The 20,664-nt window shown below is 50.1% G+C and overlaps 9 protein-coding genes across 9 annotated transcripts; 4 read left to right on the forward strand and 5 right to left on the reverse strand.

Moving 5' to 3' along the window:
- Positions 1 to 30: 30 nt before the first annotated feature.
- YALI1_B18887g (uncharacterized protein) lies at positions 31 to 2,850 on the reverse strand (the record flags this gene model as incomplete). Its single annotated transcript, XM_500879.3, has 1 exon — positions 31 to 2,850. The coding sequence occupies one exon, from the start codon at positions 2,848 to 2,850 to the stop codon at positions 31 to 33; it is 2,820 nt and encodes a 939-aa protein (XP_500879.2).
- Positions 2,851 to 3,225: 375 nt separating this feature from the next.
- YALI1_B18902g (uncharacterized protein) lies at positions 3,226 to 4,284 on the reverse strand (the record flags this gene model as incomplete). Its single annotated transcript, XM_500880.3, has 1 exon — positions 3,226 to 4,284. One exon carries the CDS (start codon positions 4,282 to 4,284, stop codon positions 3,226 to 3,228), a length of 1,059 nt encoding a protein of 352 aa, XP_500880.1.
- A 1,953-nt stretch (positions 4,285 to 6,237) lies between these two features.
- On the forward strand, positions 6,238 to 6,519 carry YALI1_B18921g (uncharacterized protein; the record flags this gene model as incomplete). The annotated part of the gene is made up of 2 exons (XM_068282091.1): positions 6,238 to 6,290; positions 6,342 to 6,519. 2 exons carry the CDS (start codon positions 6,238 to 6,240, stop codon positions 6,517 to 6,519), a joined length of 231 nt encoding a protein of 76 aa, XP_068138192.1.
- Positions 6,520 to 7,156: 637 nt separating this feature from the next.
- Positions 7,157 to 8,638, forward strand: YALI1_B18930g (uncharacterized protein; the record flags this gene model as incomplete). The annotated part of the gene is made up of 2 exons (XM_500881.3): positions 7,157 to 7,168; positions 7,820 to 8,638. 2 exons carry the CDS (start codon positions 7,157 to 7,159, stop codon positions 8,636 to 8,638), a joined length of 831 nt encoding a protein of 276 aa, XP_500881.1.
- Positions 8,639 to 9,608: 970 nt separating this feature from the next.
- On the forward strand, positions 9,609 to 10,508 carry YALI1_B18955g (uncharacterized protein; the record flags this gene model as incomplete). Its single annotated transcript, XM_500882.1, has 1 exon — positions 9,609 to 10,508. The coding sequence occupies one exon, from the start codon at positions 9,609 to 9,611 to the stop codon at positions 10,506 to 10,508; it is 900 nt and encodes a 299-aa protein (XP_500882.1).
- Positions 10,509 to 10,715: 207 nt separating this feature from the next.
- YALI1_B18971g (uncharacterized protein) lies at positions 10,716 to 11,225 on the reverse strand (the record flags this gene model as incomplete). Its single annotated transcript, XM_500883.3, has 1 exon — positions 10,716 to 11,225. The coding sequence occupies one exon, from the start codon at positions 11,223 to 11,225 to the stop codon at positions 10,716 to 10,718; it is 510 nt and encodes a 169-aa protein (XP_500883.3).
- Positions 11,226 to 11,669: 444 nt separating this feature from the next.
- YALI1_B18975g (uncharacterized protein) lies at positions 11,670 to 14,105 on the forward strand (the record flags this gene model as incomplete). The annotated part of the gene is made up of 1 exon (XM_500884.3): positions 11,670 to 14,105. One exon carries the CDS (start codon positions 11,670 to 11,672, stop codon positions 14,103 to 14,105), a length of 2,436 nt encoding a protein of 811 aa, XP_500884.3.
- Positions 14,106 to 14,376: 271 nt separating this feature from the next.
- Positions 14,377 to 16,254, reverse strand: YALI1_B19021g (uncharacterized protein; the record flags this gene model as incomplete). Its single annotated transcript, XM_500885.3, has 1 exon — positions 14,377 to 16,254. One exon carries the CDS (start codon positions 16,252 to 16,254, stop codon positions 14,377 to 14,379), a length of 1,878 nt encoding a protein of 625 aa, XP_500885.1.
- Positions 16,255 to 17,271: 1,017 nt separating this feature from the next.
- On the reverse strand, positions 17,272 to 18,543 carry YALI1_B19044g (uncharacterized protein; the record flags this gene model as incomplete). Its single annotated transcript, XM_500886.3, has 1 exon — positions 17,272 to 18,543. One exon carries the CDS (start codon positions 18,541 to 18,543, stop codon positions 17,272 to 17,274), a length of 1,272 nt encoding a protein of 423 aa, XP_500886.1.
- Between the last annotated feature and the right edge of the window lie 2,121 nt (positions 18,544 to 20,664).

Here is a 20,664-nt window from a genome sequence, read left to right on the forward strand (position 1 = left end):
ATAAACCTTCTCAGCACTGAACTCTCTCACTTAAGCAATCGTGATGCGACCAAGGGTTTCTAACTGCCGACTCGAACCACCGATGAACACATCATAGTCGCCCCGCTGTACCACCCAGGTCTGCTTGACAACATCCCAAACTGCGAGATCACGCCACATGAGATCAAAAAGAACGTTGGCTGTCTCGCCAACAACAAGAGAAGTCTTAGAGAAGCCTCGCAGCTGTTTGGGGGCTGTCCGGAGAGCCTGGTCATCCTGAGGGAAGCTGACATACAGCTGTGACACGACTGCACCATCAAAGGGGCCGTGGTTGGTCACGCTCACAGCAACTTGGTACATGACATCCCAGAGCATGGGATTACCACCCACAGCGCCACCATTCAGGACAGGATCGTCGTTGTGGTCATCATTATAGCCAGAAGGAAACTGGAAGTCCCCTGAAGCGGCCTTGAACTCTTGCTGGAACGCCTTAGCAGTAGTCGCGTTGCCGTCTTTACCCCAGTAGTCCGGGGGAGCTCCAAGGGTGAGACTGGGGTTTCTCTGTGTGGTAATCTTCATGTCAGAGTATGAGAACTCAGAGAAGGACATGCCGAAACCAAACTCGAATCGAGGAGAGATGAGGTTCTGATCAAACCACTTGTAATCAGTCAAGCTCATCTCACCAAAGTAAGCCTTGGGAATCCCATCCCGAGGTACCTCGGTCTCAATGGGGATGTAGTGGTTGACGTTCCGTGCAATGGTAAAGGGAAGCTTACCACTGGGGTTGAAATCTCCAAAGAGCACGTGAGCAAGAGCAGCCCCAGCCTCCTCGCCGCCAGGGCCAGTGAACAGAACTGCCTTGACATGCGGGTGCTCGATCCACTTCTCCATGTCAACAGGACCAACAGCAGTGACAACGACAATGTTGTGGTCGTTGACCTCAACAGCCTTCTTGATGAGCTCGTCGCCATTGTGCCAGAGGGTGAAGTTCTTTCTGTCGCCCTTGTTATCATCCACCACGTGGTTACCCTCGCCGGAGTTGGCGGCAACGAAGATGATATTGGCATCAGTGCTGCTGGCAACGGCCTCGGCCTGGTTGAGATCCCAAGAATCGAAGTTGGACCGAACAACAATTCGGTCTCGAGCAGCACGGGCGTTCACAGCCTCGTAGGGGGTCACAACGAACGGAGGGTTGACGCCACCGTCTCCCCATCCTTGGAAGATAGCACCATCGTGGCACCCAAACTTGTCGTCGCACTTGGAGCCACTGGGTCCAAGGTTGGCAGCGGCTCCCAGCACTCCAATGGTTCTCATGCCCTCGATAGGAAGGGCACTATCATCATTCTTTAGCATAACGATACCTTCGAGAGCGATCTCGAGAGCGACCCGGTAGTGAAAACCATCACGAACATCAACTAAGATGTTGTCGTAGGCTGACTTGTTGGAGAGATTCTCCTCGTCGCCGACAAAGGACTGGTGGCCGTTTCGGTGCTGTGTAACGTAGTAGTAGGAGGTGAGAACTCGTGTAGCCATGTCGTCTAGGCGTGATTGAGGGAATCCGTCTTTGTCATAATTTCGGAGCATCATTTCACGCAGCTTGTTTTCAGACGCCTTGAGCCGAGGCATTGACATATCCATACCGGCGAGCGCAGCAGGGGGTTCGTTCTGAGACATACCCGCGGAGAGGACGAACCCTTGGAATCCCAACTCTCTTTTGAGCTTGTAATTCATCATGTAGGAGTTCTTGCAGCCCTGGGTGTTGTTGAGCTTTTGAGGGGCACACATGATAGCACCGGCATTAGCCTTGACAGCGTTGGCGAAGGGCCAGATGTACACCTCGTTCATTGTTCTGTCATCGATGAATGAGGAGCCAGAGGATGTGAGGTTGTTGTAACCGTGGGCCTGCCACTCTTCCAAGTTTCGGAAGTGCTCCTGGCTGTACCCAACGTAGTGCATCACAGTAGCAACAACTCCCTGATCTTGGATACCAGTGACGGACTCAGTTGCAACGACACCAGCCATGTAAGGATCAGGACCGAATCCCTCCCAGTTTCGTCCGCCAGCGGCACTTCGACCAGTGGGATCAATGAGAGGACCGAGAACGATGTCCATGCCCTTCTTCCGAGCCTCCTTCCCAATGATGGCACCACGAGAGTACATCAGTCCTTTGTTGAAGGTAGATGCTGTGGTTATACCGGCGGGAAGGAAGGTGGTGAAGTGAGAGTCGCCGCCGACACCATGGAGACCCCATTGGAGACGCAGAGAGGACAAGTTGAGTCGGGGAATCTCGCCAGTCTCGCCATACCAAGGGGAATCTGCAGTGCTGAAGTCAGTGGTCAGGTTAGCCTTCTCTTCGTTCGTGAGTTGGGTGACAAACGCCTTGGCCTTGAGAAACGCCGATCGCCAGCAGTGATCATTGATCCGACCAGCCATGGGGGTGGGGTAATAGGTGGGGGAATGCATGTAGTTTGTGAGATTCACAAAGGGGTTGGAATCGAAGGGCTCCGGGTCTGAGAGCTTGGGAATATCGCCACCGACATTGCTTGCAATTCGGATGATAATGGTATCGGACTTGGGCTTGGCCTTCTTCTCTCCGTCGTGGTGCTGGGCGGTCTTCTTCTTGTGGTTATCGAGTCGCGCTTTGGGACGTCGGTCATTTCGGAGACCCACGGGGGATCTGCCTGCTGCTTGACGAGTACGTCTGTACGCTCCATGACGGTTGGGGTAGTAGTAAGGGTAGTGAGGAGGCGGGGGTGGAGCCATTGGGTATCGGGGGTGAGGGTGAGGGGGTTCTCTCTGTGCTTTGGCCACGCAAGCCAGCAGCAGGAGTAGACAGACACCCACCAGCGCTTGGGTATTTGTGTATCTCATGTTTTTATTTCTGGTGTGTAGGAGAATAAGTTAAGGTGGGCTGTTCTGTTTTTAAATGTGGGAAGCGTCTTTCTGTGTTTGTGTGACCACCACAATTAGTGTGTCACACACACGTTAAATAAGTCAACAAAAAAGCACATTATGGAAGCTACAGAACGTACAGTACAGTATAACAGTAACCATTTACGTACTAATAGCCATTGTAAGAGGAGAGATTCCAGATGTTAGCATTACACCAAATAGTCACTACGCTAAATCTCACGGATGCCTATAAATATATGCATTCATTCTATTATATATGACAGTAAGAGAACGATTTCAGAAACGCTGTCTCACGGCCTACAGAACGTAGTCAGCTATCGTAATAATATGCTGCTAAGACTTGATGAAAGTAGCGTCAATCTGTCGAAGGGAAGGGCCCAAACAAAGTCGCACCTTGTTTCTGTAGGTGGCAGGGTTTTCTCGGTGCAGAGGGTTTCGCTCAAAGTAGACTGTTTCGAGGTTTGGCAGCTGTCCAAGCTCAGTCTCAATCTCCTTGTAGTTGGAGAGCTTGCAATCCGAGGCCCAGAACTCCTCCAGATCCTTGAGGTGCGAAACACCCTCCAGGGTGGTGATGGGGTTTCCAGTAATGTCCAGGGTTCGCAGCTTGGTGTTGTGTTCCAGGCCCTCGATCTTCGTGATTCCGTTGTGACTAATGTACAGCTCTTCCAGGTTCTTCAGTTTCTCCAGACCCTCGATTTTGGTGATTCTGTTGGATTGAATAGACAGGGTTTCTAGACTCTCCAGTCCCGACAGACCAGACAGCTTTCGGATCTTGTTCTTTCCGAGCCACAGCTGACGCAGGTTCTTGAGATGGTCCAAGTTCTCAATGACTCGGATTCGGTTGGCTCCAAGCTCAAGGTTAACAAGATCAGGCATGTTGTCCAGACCTCGAATTTCCTGGATCTTGTTCTGGCAAAGATAGAAGTTGATGACCTTTGTGAGTTTGCTGACGTTCTTGATGTGACGGATCTTGTTGAAGGAGAAATCCAGATTGGTGAGGTTCACCAGATGGTTCACATTCTCGATCTTGCCAATTCGGTTATCGTACACGTCGAGATCAACCAGGGTATCAGATACCTCCTCCAGGCCATCCGTGCTAGGAGAAATGTTCTGTCGCAGACAGAGGGTCTCAAGCTGCTTGAATCGACCCAGACCAAGCTTGGCAAAGTCACGGATCTTGAGATGAGTGAGGTCAATGTCGAGAATGTCGAGGTCAGCATCGGCCAGAAGGTCTTCGTCGGCCTCAATTGCCTCGAAAGCTTCCTCCTCTTCATCTTCGGAAACGTCGGACTCGAAAGATGGAGGAACCACTGTGACAGCCGATTCTGTCTCAGCAGCAGGCTCTTGGGTGGGCTGAGCCTTGGCTTCAGGTTTGGTGTCCTCTGCGGTCATGTTGGGGTGAGGATGCTTAGCAGATTTTCTTGTTTGCGTGTGAAAAGCTATATCTCAAAGCCGCCGTACGTAAGATCAGTGGATTCGTAGCTGTGCAGGTGCAGTTCAGGAAATTAATTCGCCCCCCATCTCAGGCGGCCTGCAAGATCCGAACCTTGCTCAACATCACAGGTTAAGATGTTATGATTAGTAATACTTCGGTGAATGGCCTTGGGGTGCAATGGGAAGATTGCAAAAGGTGATATCTGAATTTACTGGTACAAGCTGTTATTATACCGCAAGCACAGTCGTCGAGACGATACGTTACAAGGCATACAGCTACACCTCTCTGGACTCGTGCGGCTATTGTCCCCGAATCTATTATTGGAAACTGGCGAATCTAAAAAAAAGCCAACCAAAAGTGTTTGCTTTGGATGTGGACGATAATGTCCGTCGAATGAGACTGGAGAGTTTGGCAGATTAAGCCTGAACCAGCAGGGGTTTCGGATTAATTAATTATAGCTCACGTGTGCCAGGGATCCATCAGAGTGAGCAGAGTAGGTTGGAGAGGCTACAGAGGCTTCCACAGCCTTCTTTTTGAGTACGAAGCCGTATGTAACATCATACAGACTGGCCTATCGTGCTACTGTATGTACTGCTGGAGCTCCACTCGGCCATATGGCCTGTTTTTTTACCTTCTCCCCAGCAGGTGTACGTATTGTACAAGTGCACATGTACTCGTACTTGTACGTTTGCACACATTTTATGGAACATGAAATGCCGAGGTTAGGAGTGTTTAGAGTAGTCAGTCATACACACAGCTCATGGCGACAGTCTAAACTAAAAACAGTATCTATAATACGATAATCACACGTTCAACAGTACCAGTACAAGTAGCTACACCACACCCTCAGTGATCGACGCTTAATCAGCCGCATCCTGGCAATCAGAAGGAGATAACTCCTGGTGTGCATTAGTTGAGGTGTTGGTACCCCGCCCAAGTGAGCATCGATTGGCGATTGTATTTGCCGCAGTGGCCTGAAAATGAGTCTACAACTATGGCTCTGTTGAGGCCAAGTAAACTGTATACTGTATGGTTGCAAGGTTGTTCCGAAACAAGAGAATGAGGCTCTAGGACGCCAGCCACAAGAGAGAGCTTGTTCCACGCGAGCTATTGTGCTTCCATTGTACGGTTCACTATCGTAGTTGACGGGTCAAGTACTTCGAGACACGTGACGTTATCTGGTGAACTAATTATTGCACACCATCAGGGCCAGTGTGTGGAAGCTCTCCTAAAACTGTACAACAGGCGTCTACGAAGTGCAGCTGAACGGCGCATTTCTGGTCGCTGGGGCAACCGCCTAGTTTAGCAGGCCACTAACAAAGAAGGTCCAACTGCGGACGTGTCACTGATAAGTGGAACAGCAGGCCTCATAAAGACTGTATTCCTCCAAGCTGTGCTACGGTAAAGACGCAAATCATTTCGACTGAAACGGCGTATCCCAGTTCGTAATCAGCAAAACTTCGCCATTCCGCTCTGGAGATAGGGCTATGTGTCTTTGTTCCTTGTGAGCCGGCTGTGTGCTTTGTGAAGTTGCGTTGCTACTTGCTTGCACCCCTGAATGCAATCTCCTCACATTTCATGCTCGGCACGCGTCCTCTTTGGTTTGGCTAAAAAACAGGGAATAGCCAGGGGCCTAGGAATGTCGTTGGTCGTGGGTCCAACAAAAAAAAAGATGTGGAGTGTGGAATGTGGAATGAGCAAGCTATGGATTGCACGATATAGAGGGGCAGCGACATCAGGTGATGGCCCCACAGTAGCAGAAAAGTGCAACGCGGGATTTAAATCCTTACCCCAGCACGTTTCACTGCCCCACCCAAAGGTGCAGGTCCTACTCTACTGATAGCAATAGATGCGTCATAATTGGTTGGCCCGCTGAGCCTCCACAGGATACTATTGCACATACCCTGGTCATGTGCAGATCAGCTCATTTGTGGAGACTCTGGAGTAACTTAGACGACGCCTGGTTCAATTGCCGCAATGTGCGCCCACGCAGATAATGTATTGAGGGGTGGAGCTCCTCTTGGGGACTTGCTGTACTTGTACGGGATATTAAACGCACTCAGCAAGACCATGACGTAAAACACACCTACTGTACGATACGTACTGTAGGTATTGTACTCGTACCCGGTACTACAAATAGTACGATACTATACGGAGTGTATTTGTACCTTGATATACGACTGGCGGAGTGAAGAGAAGGAGTTGAACAAGACCAGATGGGGATATCAGCCCCAGTGCTTTGTATTACAAGTACGAGTACTTAATAGATACTGTAAGGCTATTGATACGGATGGCAGTAAGTCATTGAGTAAGCAATTGTGGCCCAGCATCTCCCCTACGTACTTGTACCATACCCCATGGAGACACCAATGGTCTTTCACGCACACTGTCGTGTGCTGTATCGCAGAATCGGGTGTCCAACCAAATGCCGTTACCCCCACGTCACAGCCGATAGACAGATACACCATCAATACCAGCAGGTTGTATCATGCGGTTGGCTGAAGGTAAGCTGATTGGTCTAAAAACTGTAGCTGTCCTAATTCAACGAGCGCTATTTGGGGCCAACCACCTCGGCCAAGCGGCCTTTAATCTGCGTGCCCCAGAGGCGTCTCATGAGGCTCTGGCCGCCACTGTAGGAGTGTTTCTCTGTGCGCACACGCAGTTTTGAGTTTGGGCGACTTTCCCTTTTTCCCAATTGCGTACACACACAGCTCCGAGCTAAGCGCTGTCCTTGAACCTTCTCCCTCTTTTCCCTCTTTTTCTCTTCCCCTTCCCCTCCTCCACATTAAGGCCAAATCCTGAATTGCACCAACTAGTACAACGACAACAATGTCTTCTGAGGTAAATATTGAGCGATTGCCACGGCAAACCACGACTGGAAACCACCAAATCCATCTCTGCGATGCGCCATCTGCCCTCGTGGCCTCTTTTCTCCCGCTTCAACTCCCCAAACACACCACACGTCTGTGACATTGCTGCGCCCCTCACACGCGACAAATCGAAGGTCAATCTCGCCCAATCGCACATCCATCACACATCCAAGGTCTCCGCCGTCATCCATTCTCCAGGTGCCCTTTAATTCCCCTCTCGCCGCCACCTGCCACGCTGTTTTTTGCATGTGCCTCCCTATTCTGCCCAGTTTTGGGCTGTCGTGTTCATTGCGTTTGTGTTTGCATATGTGTGCCCCATGTGTTTTGCCACGACATCACAACCGCAGAACCGCAAACGGATGATGCGGATGATGTGATGGATTGATTCAATTGCGATGGCCGTTTGCAACCAGCATTGTGTGGTGGGTTTATTCCCCCACACCGAGTAGCTACGAAGATGACTAGATGATGATGATGGTGTGTGACGACGACTGCAACAACCCAGCGAGAAAAGAAGCGGTCACGACGAGCCGATGAGAAACGCAGATGATAACGTTTTGGTGATGAATCCATCATATATCGTGTGAGTACACCCCTCATCAACACAGATACTAACCATTAGAGAGAAACCAAGACCTTCCTTGCCCGGCTCTGTGAGCAGGCTGACCGATACGACGAGATGGTCAACTACATGAAGGACGTCGCTAAGTCCGGTGAGGAGCTTACTGTCGACGAGCGAAATCTGCTTTCCGTCGCTTACAAGAACGTTATCGGCGCTCGACGAGCCAGCTGGAGAGTCATTTTCCCCATAGAGCAGAAGGAGGAGGCCAAGGGTGCCACCCACCATCTCGAGCTTCTCAAGACCTACAGAGCCAAGATTGAGGCAGAGCTCGAAGACATCTGCAGCGATGTTCTTGATATCCTCACCAACCACCTCCTCCCCAAGGCCGAGAACGCCGAGTCTAAGGTCTTCTACTACAAGATGAAGGGTGACTACCATCGATACCTTGCCGAGTTCACCTCCGGCGAGAAGCGAAAAGAGGCTGCCACTGCCGCTCACGAGTCATACAAGAGCGCCACTGATGTTGCCCAGACTGAGCTCAGCTCAACTCACCCCATCCGACTTGGTCTCGCTCTCAACTTCTCCGTCTTCTACTACGAGATTCTCAACTCGCCAGACCGTGCTTGCCACCTTGCCAAGCAGGCTTTCGATGATGCCATCGCTGAGCTCGACACTCTCTCCGAGGAGTCTTTCCGAGACTCTACCGTCATTATGCAGCTTCTGCGAGACAACCTGACCCTCTGGAAGAACGACCTCGAAGAGTCTCTGCAAGCCCAGCAGTCTGAGGAGACCCCTGCCACCGATGCTGCCGCTGCTTCCACCGAGGCTGCTGCCCCCAAGGAGGAGGCCAAGCCCGCTGCTGAGGAGCCCAAGGAGTAGAGTAGTGCTTTAATTTTTATGTAAAAACAATTAAGAGTGTGATGGAAAGGTTCGTATAGCTATAATGAGGCTCCCTCACAACACATGCTTGCAAAAGAATTCGTGTATGTCGTATTGTATTTTGAGGTGTTTTAATCAAATGATGAGTCATACTGGTGAAACAAAAAGACATGAAGCCTCAAACGTAGTGTTTCAGGCGTCTCTTCATACAGTGAGTTTCAAGATGATGATTTGACTGTAGTTGGCTAATTGTATTGTTATTACTGTTTAAGATGGACCACTTCTACATACAAATAGTCACCAAAGCGTTAAGTGCGCGGATGTCGTCCGCACATGTGCACACGCAACACTGCAGCTAAGTTCGGAGGAGTGTATTTTTGGAACTCTGTCGATTAGTGCCTAGATATACCGTACATGTGTAAACGAAATCATGTGAGCCGATATATCCCCGCTGAGTCTAGTCCTAAGCGGATTTGGTTGAGTCTACAAGTACTCGTAGGAGTAGTGACTGCTCTTGTGTGTCGGGGGTATGATAGTGGTCGGGTAATCTGCTGCTGCACAGTCATATCGAGTTTGGATAAGTGGACTCATCGTATCGTAGTTGCTTGTACTCGTGAGTGAGAACGATGTACAAGGAGTCGCAAGCTCGACAAGACAGCGAGCACTTTAACAATGTACGATTGGGCAAATAGAGGAGGTTTGATGGGTATAGACTTGGGTCTAGTTGATGGCATGGCTTATCTAGATCCTGAGGCGTAATTTTCTACTCTAATTAGTCATGAATTTTGCTGTTTGATGGGTACTCACACATGTACTTGTACTTATCTTGTAGTCAACTCAGGCCTTGTTACTGTAACACTTGTGGGGTGATAGAGTTCGGCTCTCTTCGGGACACTGTGCAGTGAGAATACAACATACGTGCAGTTTGTCCACCAAACTTCACCTTTCTACAACGAATTGCAAATCAACAATGGGTGTGGATATTCAACTTAAGGACGGCTACACAATCTGTTTCCTCGGCTGCGGTACCATGGGTACTGCCGTGCTAGGAGCTGTGCTCGATTCTCTAAGCAAGGGTAACAAGGAGGGTGACGCCCCGAAGCCCGGCAAGTTCATGGCCTGTGTGACCCGACAGGAGTCCGCTGACCGATTGCACAAGGATCTGACCTCCTCTGCCCCTGACATTCCCGTCGAGATTCTTATCAATGACAACGGATCTGCCTACAAGGCTGATGTGTTTGTTCTCGGATCCAAGCCCTACATGGCCGAGAAGATCCTGACTCCTCTGCAGCAAATGCTGGAGGGCAAGGTTCTGGTTTCGCTGCTTGCCGGAAAGACCATTGCCGACATTGAGAGCTACTCTGGCCGATGCCCCAAGCCTTTGGTTGTTCGAGCCATGACCAACACTCCTTCTCGAATCGGAGCCGGTATGACCGTTCTGTCGTTCCCCGATAACGCTACCGTTGACGAGAGCGTTGTCAACGCTGTGTCCTGGATCTTTGAGCAGACCGGAAAGTGCATCACCCTCGAGGAGAAGCAAATGGACGTCTCCACTGCTTTGTGTGGATCTTCCCCTGCTTTCTGCTTCCTCATTATCGAGGCTCTGGCCGATGGTGCTGTTCGAATGGGCATGCCCTACAACACTGCCTTCCAGTGTGCAGCTCAGTCCATGCTGGGAGCTGCCAAGATGGTTGTTGAGTCTGGCCAGCACCCTGCCGTCCTCAAGAGCGCTGTGTGCACTCCTGGCGGAACCACTATTGGAGGACTGCTTGCTCTGGAGGACAAGGGCGTTCGATCTTCCGTTGCTCGAGCCGTGGAGGAGTCCACTAACATCGCTAAGTCTCTTGGTGGCGGTGCTGCTAAGAAATAAGTTGTTCTTGGAGCTGGGCTAGTTTTGCCTCGAGGTCCATGTTGGTTCCCAATGTGGTGACTTTTGCGCACTCAGGAGTGATCATGAGCATGTCGAGTACCTTTTCAGGTTCATTCAGAGTAATCTGGGTTAGCAAGGGGACGGATCAAACTGTCGAACGGCATATATATAAGAAGAGAAAATAATGGAAATTCTACCTGATGATTGTCAAGACCAATAAGAAATACTCACTTTAGCTCCAATGATGTCCCGACGGTGCAGTTGAGCAACACGTACCCGCTCGATGGCGTAGACAAGCTGCTGGTTAGAGTCAGACAGAGTCAGCTTCAGGGAGCCCTGCCACAATGGTGTCAGTTTCTTCTGAACGTCTGCTCTTAGCTCATCGTTGTTGACCTGTGGTGCCGCAGCTTGTGCTGGACCCTCGGCCTCGTCATCGCCATTATCTTCCAGCTGCACCACGCGATTCGCTGAAGCTTGGATCTCTTGTTCCAACCACTCCATCTGCCGAATAAGAGACTGCGACACGTTTCTAATGTCGACCACGGTGTAGTCTTGAGCTGTAGCCAGTCTTGCCAGTCGCGCCATATCTTTTTTTTGTTTTTTTTCCGCCGTTTTTAGATGAGGCCGTCGGGTCAAGCTATTGCGACTGATTTTATGCGTGGCCCATTTTAGGTGCACAACACCAATTTTTGTCCAGACAAGAGAAAGCAACGCCATTGAAGTTTAGAGCCACTGGAACAACGTTAATTTTGGTTTGGATACCAGTACAAGTACAGTACAAGTAGAAGGGAAAATTTAAAGGCGCCTAAACGCACATGTCTATGCATTGTTCTGAAGCAGTCCCGTAGCTGGGGGAATGGTAAGCGGCGACAGAAGAGCCCTCGTCAACGTGCTTATACTCTGTGAACGACAATATTATGTAAGAGTCCCAAAGCATCCACAGTGGACATGTTGGTCGAAGAGCTTCAGGGATGCCGCGTGAGCTGAGACTCACATGTGACATGTACAGTATTACTCCCATGGGTCTCTCCCCTAACATCCATAGATGTACGTTGCCCTTTCGGGCTAGACGAAAAGGTATGGGAGATGCAAAGCACGCCAGGACCTTGTTCTTCGACTCTGTCACTATCCGGACGCCCTCCTAGCCAGTGCTAAGCTGCTATGAAGAAGACGCTCAATCTCAAACAGCTCAAGAGCAAAAAGGACGTTCCTTACGAGGACCCCCACAAGGAGCATAGACCCTTCCAGGTGCCAACTGCTCCCACCTACTACCCTACCAAGGAGGAGTTCAAGGACCCCTATGAGTACATGGCCAAGATTCGACCGGAGGCGGAACAGTTTGGAATCATCAAGATTGTTCCTCCGGCTTCCTGGAACCCCAAATGTGTCATTGACTCTGGTTCCTTCAAGTTCACCGCCAGAACTCAGTCCCTGAACATGATTGGAGCTGCCACCCGAGCAGCCCTGGACTACATGGAGCGACTGGCCAACTTCCACAAGTTGTCAGGCTCGGACATGCGGGAAATCCCTTCCACTAGCGCTAATAAGCTACTCAATGTCTACCAGCTAAAGAATGCCGTCACCTCACACCCAGGTGGCTTTGAGGCCATGCAGCCACAGGACTGGGAGCTGCTGAGCAAGAAACTGGACCTCGAGATTCTGCCCCACAGCAACGGCCAGTATCTTAGATCCTTCTATCTGGACACCATTCAACCGTACGAAGGCTTCCTGAAGAAACAGGAGCAGGAGGATTCTCACAGCCAAGGAGTCAAGAGAGTTAAGAATGAGAACTTTTCCATGCGACTAGCCACCCCCTCTCATTCGCCAGAAACCAGTAGCAAGCCTTCGTTCGAAACACCCACACAGCAAATCCTTCAATATGGAGAAACCGACAACCCACCCACACCCATGTCGGAATACCTCAAGGTCCAGAAACCCAGTACAGCCAACAAGGAAGCGCCGCAGACTATGAGAGCTAAGGGTAAACGAAAACGTGAACCCGAACTCGAAATCGCCAGTTTACGAAGATCTTCCCGAATCAGAGAGGCATCCGAGGAGGCTGTGACCACTCAGAAACAACCGGTTTTTGACCCCTACGCCCAACAGAGAAAGAAGTTTGTTGCGGAACGTCTGGCATTGTTGGCAACACAACCCAAAACGCTACTCTCTATTGAAGATATGGATGTAAATGGAGATGAGGATGACTACTCGGACGCTGAAGGTGAGGATGAGGAGACCACCCAGAAGACCCCCGAAGAAGGCCCTTCTTTTGTGTGTGAAAAGTGTGTCCAAGTCGAGCCTTTCCACCAACTGGCAGTATGCCACTCTTGCATGGAGTCTTACCACATCGGATGTCTCGACAAACCTTTGACGGAGGTGCCTGAGAAGTGGTTCTGTGTGCGATGTGTTGTTGGAGACGGCTCTTTCACATTTGAGCAGTCAGGCAAGAAGTGGACTCTGAACGAGTTCAAGAAGCGGGCCGACAAGTTCGAACGACAGTTTGCCCTTCAGATGGGTCTCCCCAAAGATATTGCCGACGACCCGCAGGCCTACGAATCCTGGATCGAGAACCATTACTGGCGTCTGGTCAACTCCATTGACGAAACTGTCACTGTGGAATACGGTGCCGACATCCATGTCGACAAGGTGGGTTCCGGATTCCCCGTGGCCTCAAACGACCCCTACAATAAGTACGCTAAGGACCCCTGGAACCTCAACGTGCTGCCGCTCCGAAAGGAGTCTCTTCTGCGACATGTGCAGAACGAAATCTCGGGAGTCACTGTGCCATGGCTGTACGTTGGCATGATGTTCTCCACCTTTTGCTGGCACTGCGAAGACCATTACACATACTCCGCCAACTACCAACACCTGGGCGCTACGAAAACCTGGTATGGTATTCCTGGAGCAGACGCGCTAAAGTTCGAGGCCGCTCTTCGTGCCAACGTTCCTGACCTTATGGAGAAGCAGCCCAACCTCATGTTCCAGCTCGTCACCATGCTGAGTCCCCAGACGCTAATCAAGTTTGGAGTGCGTGTCTATGCATGTGACCAGAAGCCTGGCCAGTTTGTGGTCACTTACCCCCGTGCCTACCACGGTGGCTTCAACCAGGGCTTCAACGTCAACGAGGCGGTCAATTTTGCTCCTCCCGATTGGGTCGACTATGGAACCGAGTCCGTCAAAGTCTACAAGAAGTTCAAGAAGCCCCCTGTCTTCTCCCACGACGAGCTTCTGCTAAAGGTAGCCACCACTAAGCTGGCTCCCGATACTGCCCAGTGGCTGGCACCTCACATCAAGGCCATGGTGGAGGCGGAACATGCCCGAGTCGAGGCTTTCAGACAAGAGACGCAGCAGATGGACTCGCCTGTCCAGGAGGTCCGAACAGGAGATCTTGAAGAAGACGCTTACTGTTGCACGAAGTGCGAGGCTCTATGCTACCTCTCTCATATCGTGGAGAAGACAGATAAGACAACCGACACTGTCTTCTGTTATGACCACTGGAGAGACGCCAACCTCGCAAAGAGTATCTTACGAGTGCGACTTCCTGTTACCGAGGTCGACAGCATATACCGTGATGTGCTTGCCAAGATCCCTGCCTGAAAACAACAAAACTATTGCCTTAACGAGCTGTTACGATATGATACGATATTTATATATAAAAAACTTACGCAATCTCTGTTGCGAACAAATATACCTTACTGAATGATCTTCAATATATGTACTTGTACTCACATTATGCATTAAAGTGTGAGAGTCCCATATTACTGTATGTACAGTATTACGTTTTGCAGACAGGGCACATTTAAATGTCGTCTTATTCATTAGATAAGTTGGTCCTAATAACGCAACAGCACACTTAATGGTATTATCTTTAGACGCTTCCCAGAAGCTCCCAGAGCCCGTCCTCCTCAACGTAGTCATGATGAATGACTGTAACGAGAAGATACTCGTTGATAATCTTGTCAAGCAGCTTGAATGATGCAGTGTTCTTCTTGTACAGGGCTCGCCATTCACTCCAGATGCTGAAGGCTTCTTCTCTCCACGCATCAAAAGAGTCCTCCTGGATGATGGTGGTCTGCACAATCTCTCTGTTGGGGAAGACCCCCCAGGTGACACCGTTAGAGGCTCGCTCAGAAACGTTGGTGTCGACCAGCTTGTCGGACTTTGCAACGTAGTAAGAGACGAGATCCTCCTGTGCGTCCAGCAGAGGCTTGAGCTTCTTCCACTGCTCAGGAGAGATAAAAAACTCAGCAAAAGACTTCTGGAAGACATAGCCGCCCTTGGGGCCCCATCCGAAGATATTGTCGTCGGACTTGAGAGCGTTACAAGCGGGTTGAGAAGCCACAGTCCAAATGCCCTTCTGGTTCAACTCCATAAGCTGCTCCTGGATGAGCATTGTCTCAGGAGAAAGGGTCTGGTCAGACCAGGGCATGAAGGGCAGTTTGCCGACAATGGTGTCGGCAAAGAGCTTGGACAGATCAGCATCGTCCACAGGGTAGCCCCATAGTTCGAGAGCTCTTGCAGGAGGCACGTGGATAGAAGGGCCATAGCCATCAATCTCTCCAAAGGCAGGGGAAGAAGAGTCTCCGAATCGACCGTTAGGGAAATCATCCCACACGGCCTCTCGTCCAACAGCACCTTCACCGGATGCAATTGCCAATGCAAGGGTAGTGAGGTCAGGCTCCTCCTTGGGGGCATCAGGGTGATGTCGAGCGTCATCAACCACTCGGTTTCGATGGGTGGCCGAGGATCGTCGTCGAAGAGGAGTCTTGTTGGGGGTGGTGGAAGCGGTGGATCCTGTAGCCTCCTCAACCGCGCAGTCTTCCTCAATTGTAAGGAAGCCTGATCGTTCTAGAATTCGTGCCACAGATCGCTCCAGGTTGAGGGTGTAGAAGTGGAAACCTCGCACAGTCTTGTTGGTTTTGGTGTACACGTCGTTGACAATGTCAGAGACCACTTCAACACCAATGTCTTTAACCTGCTGATCGTTGCCGGTAGGGACGGCCTGGATTCGGTCCAGAATGGCAGGAGGCACAGAGGCATGCGATAGTCTGGCGGCTCGAACAAACGATGTGTATGTGTTGATGGGCATGAGTCCGGGGATGATGGTGATATTCTTGAGCAGTGGGGAGAACTCTCGAACAGCCTTGTTGTACTCAAGGAACTTGTTGTCGTCGTAGAACATCTGGGTAATAATGAAGTCGGCTCCGGCCTCGACCTTCTCCTTGAGGTAGGGTAGGTCGTGGTGGAAGTCCTGGTGAGAGGCGTCAGAGCCGTCAACATGGCCCTCTGGGTAGCCGGCCACACCAACACAGAACTTGTTTCCATGCTTCTTTTTGATGTACTTGACGAGATCAGCGGCATGCTGAAACTCAGGAGAAGCGGGCTGCCAGTACTCCTCACCTCGCGGAGGGTCACCTCGAAGAGCCAGGATGTTGCAGATTCCGGCCTTGGAAGCAGCCTCCAGAGCCTGATCAATCAGAGCAGGGTCCATATTGGTACAGGTCAGATGCAGACACACATCGAGACCCATGCTCTGGCACTCGCTGGCAATGTCCAGAGACTTCTTGGCGGTCGAGCCTCCGGCTCCCCAGGTAATTGTGATGAACAGAGGTTTGAGAGCCGCCATTCGGGCCAGACGGGCTCGGAAGTTGGCCATACCGTTCTGGGTCTTTGGAGGAAAAAACTCCAGGGAGAAGAACTTCTCATCAGGCTTGAGGCCCGCAATGAGTTTTGTGATGGTCGACATGGTCGAGTTAGTTGGTTTGAAGGGGTTGTCGTGTGGTGTAGAGATGTGGCTTAGGATTGGGTTCGTGAAGACAGAAAAAACGATTTAAGAATATAGAGTTGCAACGGTTCCATTTTTTTGACCCAGGCCGAACCATATACTATCAGGGCGGAAGCTACAAGCACTATGTTGATACCTTTGTAATATACAGTATATGCAGTTTGTTACAAATACAATTACCTGAGCTATTACACGAATTGTAACCAATCACGCGTACAACGCCTTCCATGTACTCGTACATGTCTACTGTACCGTCTTGTCAACATTTTGGTGATTGTGTTTGTGGGTGGTGCTGCATGCCTACCTACCGTACTTGGGTGTCGGTTATGGGAGGAGCAGTCTAGATGCCAGATAGGGTCACTCTGCTTTGCTATGGTGTGATGATAGTATTGAACAGGTAACAGACAGTACAAAACTGCGATATTTGGACAACAAAACTAAAAGTAACGGTGACCAAAAAATAATAATACAAGAAAACCACCGCTATCTATCCCCACTTGAATAAAAAGCACGTAGCCAAGCCATTGGTTGCAGTTATATTCGCTTGCATTTGCCCCCACCAATTTGAAAAGGCCTTCATTATTACAAAGCCAATGTGGGAAATTGGTGCCATTGTGTACAATACAGTATCGTAGCTACTGCACCGTTATACAAGTTCAAAAAGTAGCTACTTGTACCAGTACTCGTAGCCGGGAACTCCTCAAATGCATAATATTACAGCTACATTTCGTTCAATAAATACTGTACAGTCGTTAGAGCGCCATACTACTCGCGGTCTCCGGTCCCGCTGTAGCAACTGTTAAATGTTACCTTCGAGCTACTTGGACAATTATGCCTTCGAGCTACAACCAGTACGTACTGTCTGAGCTACTTGTATTGCCCATACGGTACATAGTCATGTATCGTCCTCAAAATATTTTCATATAATCAACACTATATCATGCGTGTAACCACGCGTCTTATTTAGTATGTTACTCCTTAAGATTGTTTGCACTCCTGGGCCTCCTTCTTGCCTCCCTCCTCGTCGTCCTCATCATCATCGTCGTCATCATCCTCATCCTCATCGTCGTCCTCATCCTCAAACTCGCCCATGTCACCATGCTCCATCTCCATCTCCAGAGCAAATCCGGTGAACCAGTCGACGGCTCGGGGAATGAGCTGCTCCTTGATTTCCTCACCAATCTGGTAGTCAAGCTGCAGAGCATTGTCTCGCTCCTCATGGTCAACCTCCTCGTCCTCGTCCTCTTCCTCCTCATCCAGGGCCTTGGGCGGGCTGAAGAAGGTGAAGAAAGACTCAGTGGGGACGGCCTTCTCCACGATTCGGGTGGCCTTGGTGTGCTTGTTTCGCTGCTTTCGCTTGGTGATCTCCATGGTCAGGTTCTGCTCAGGCGACTTCCAGTCGATCTCTTCACCCTCGGCGTGGTCGTACATGAGCTCACCGGTGTCAGACACCTTGTCGAGGTAGAAATACGACTTCTTGAGCTGCTTGTTGGTGAAGAACTCGTTCTCGGCGAAGTCAAAGATGAGCACAAAGCCAGGCTTGTCGTCGAGATACTCCATTCGCACATTCATGAGCGACTTGAGAGCCTCGCTATCTCGCTCGGAAATGAGACCGGAGGCACCGGGCAGGTTCTGGATGGCGGTGAGCCAGAAGTAGGGAATACCCTTGGCATCGGACTTATCATCACCCTCCTTCTCCTCTTCTTCGTCCTTTGCATCCTCGTCCTCCTCGTCCTCATCCTCCTCAACATCGTCTCCGTCGACACCAAACATTCGCTCCATTCGCTCCTGTTCGTATTTCTTACCGGCCTCAACCTGCTCCTCAGATACCTCCTTCTCGCCACCAATGACGGCGGCTCGTTCGGCGTAGATGGGGGCAAACTTGGCCTGGAACTTTCGCTCCAGTTCCAGCATCTCCTTGTGGAACTCGTCCTCCACCACGGAGGCCTGCTGGTGCAGGGCCTTGAGACCATCGATTCGTCGTCGCACAGCCAGAGGCAGAGAATCGACGTAGCCCGAAGAAGTACCGGCCATCTGGTTGAGTCGACCGGCAAGATGGGACAGCAGAGCGGGGTCTCGGCTCAGAGCTCCGAGGTCGACCTCCCCCTGACCATCCTCAGCAATTGTAGACACTCCAGGGTTGGCGGCTCGCTGGAGGAAAGATGAGGCGTTGGAGGCCGGGGTGTTCTGAGGGGTGGGGGCAATGCTGGACAGCTGCTCGATTCGCTTGGACTTGATGGGTTCGCTCATGATTATTTGAGTGCACTAGGTGTGTGGTGAGGTATGTGTCTGTGTGCAGACTGGTGGGTGTGTGGAAAAAATCTAAAGCAGCTGCGGGTGGTCTGTTGGAACAAGTATCCCAATTGGAGTTTATTTGGCTAAAAGGCAGGGTAGAGCTAAACAGGTGCGGGAGAGGAGATGGAGGAGGACAAACAGCAATCGGTTAAAAAGACGAAAAGCATGGCATGTATCCTGATTAATAACCTGTACTTCTACAGTCTCTTCCCCATTGACCTACTGAATTGAGAATTGAGCGTCTGACTGGTCATACGTACGTGTGTTCTTTTCTACGATACCTGCGCGCCCATATGTATCCTCATTCACCCCTGTGCACACAACGTCCAGCACCTGACGACAGACTCACACCAATCTCCAGAGCACGTTATTCGGACGTCGTGGTTATTGATTATTCAGGTTTCTGGGGTAGCTGTGACAATGCACCTAATATTAGGGGTAGTTTCTAGAACTTGACTGCCTGCTGTTTCGGAGACAAGTGTGCCTGCACTCTGCCAGTACAAAGCCTTCCTCCTGCTGCTGGTCCTGCCTTGTTTGGTGCCTGACCTGTGCGTACATTACATTTTTTTTTCAATTCTCTCTTCGAAGTCCATCTTCAACCGTGCGGTGCGGCGTCTTTTTTCGCCACTGTCCTCTTCTTTGGCTGCTGTCCCCAACCTTGGCAAGCAGACCAAGGGTTAATCTCAAAATGAAATCCGCGGCACCACAGGGAAGGAAGGGGTACAGTAGTGTGTACAGTAGTGGCGATACGACGTAGATTGTTGACGACCGACTGAAATCAATTGTGTGTGTAGACTCTCTTGTGGGTAGTTGCATACGTCACAGTTGTCAAAATGTTGTTTGCAGGACAATTCACGTATTACTCACACAAGCACTTGTTTTTACGTTGGTACTCTTTTAACGGTTGCATGTCCTAAACTGGGGTACGCTGTGGGTGACAGATTACCCCATCCCGCGAAGCCACGATGCAGTAGAAGTGATCGTAGACATCAACCAGGAAGCTACAAGTACGAGTAGAATCAAGAGATACGGTCTCAATTTGCCACCTCGCTACCGTGACTCATCATGAGTCATGCTTACCTCCGACGATTGCAGACAATGCCGACTCCCATCTATCTTTGATGGCCATAAACCCATGGCATAAACTCGGACCCAACGGATCCACGCATATTCGAAACCAAGCCTCCAGGTCCCAACCCCAATTGACTCAACACGTGCTGTGGAGTGACAGAAACACAACAGTGGTCGTCAAGTGCCATCGTGGCAGAACATTGGCCAGTGTGACGACAATCTGTTAATATGCACGTGATAAGCTAACTACTTGTAGGACTATCTCTTATACTTTCCATAACGATCACACTACGATACGATACTATCATATTGTCCAGTACAAGTGCTTGTAATTACTGTAGGTCTTGTTCCAAATAACCCACAATGCTCCCATGAGACACGACTCATCACCGTTAAGGTATGATTGCTATCTTCCGTTTCCCCGCTTCTTCCATTGCTCAGTGACGGATGAAGGATGAACCTTGACTCCACACGAAGTGGAAGGAATGATCACTTGAGCTGGAAGGCAGGATCCAAAAACTGGGGTAACGAAACGAAGGACATAACATACAGTACATTATCGTACCTGACACAGAACAACTACAATTATTGACCTACTTGTACTTGTACGACATGTGTGTGTGATCATATCAAGATATAGGTAATTGCTGCAGCATAGGTTTCTCTGGAACTCTGGACGCTATTGTTTGATGGTTCTCGCACAACAATTGCATACAATCTGCGATATGCCGCCAAATCAAAACATTTCTCAATGATTTGTATACGATGAACAGTACAAGTACATACACTTGACACATCATGTCTTTGATGGTAGAGGTGATCTTAGTCCTGGCATGATGGTATTGCTTACAACTACTGTACCAGTAAAAGTTGTGAACTACTAACTGATAATAACATGACAACCACCGCCATAGGTGCAGAGCAGAAAAAGCTCTCATATTAATACATAATACAACACTCTACGATCGTAGTTGTGGTTTTAATATATACATTATGTCGTTGAGG

This window comes from Yarrowia lipolytica, chromosome 1B (genome assembly GCF_001761485.1).
Source record: "Yarrowia lipolytica chromosome 1B, complete sequence".
Classification (NCBI taxonomy): domain Eukaryota; kingdom Fungi; phylum Ascomycota; class Dipodascomycetes; order Dipodascales; genus Yarrowia; species Yarrowia lipolytica.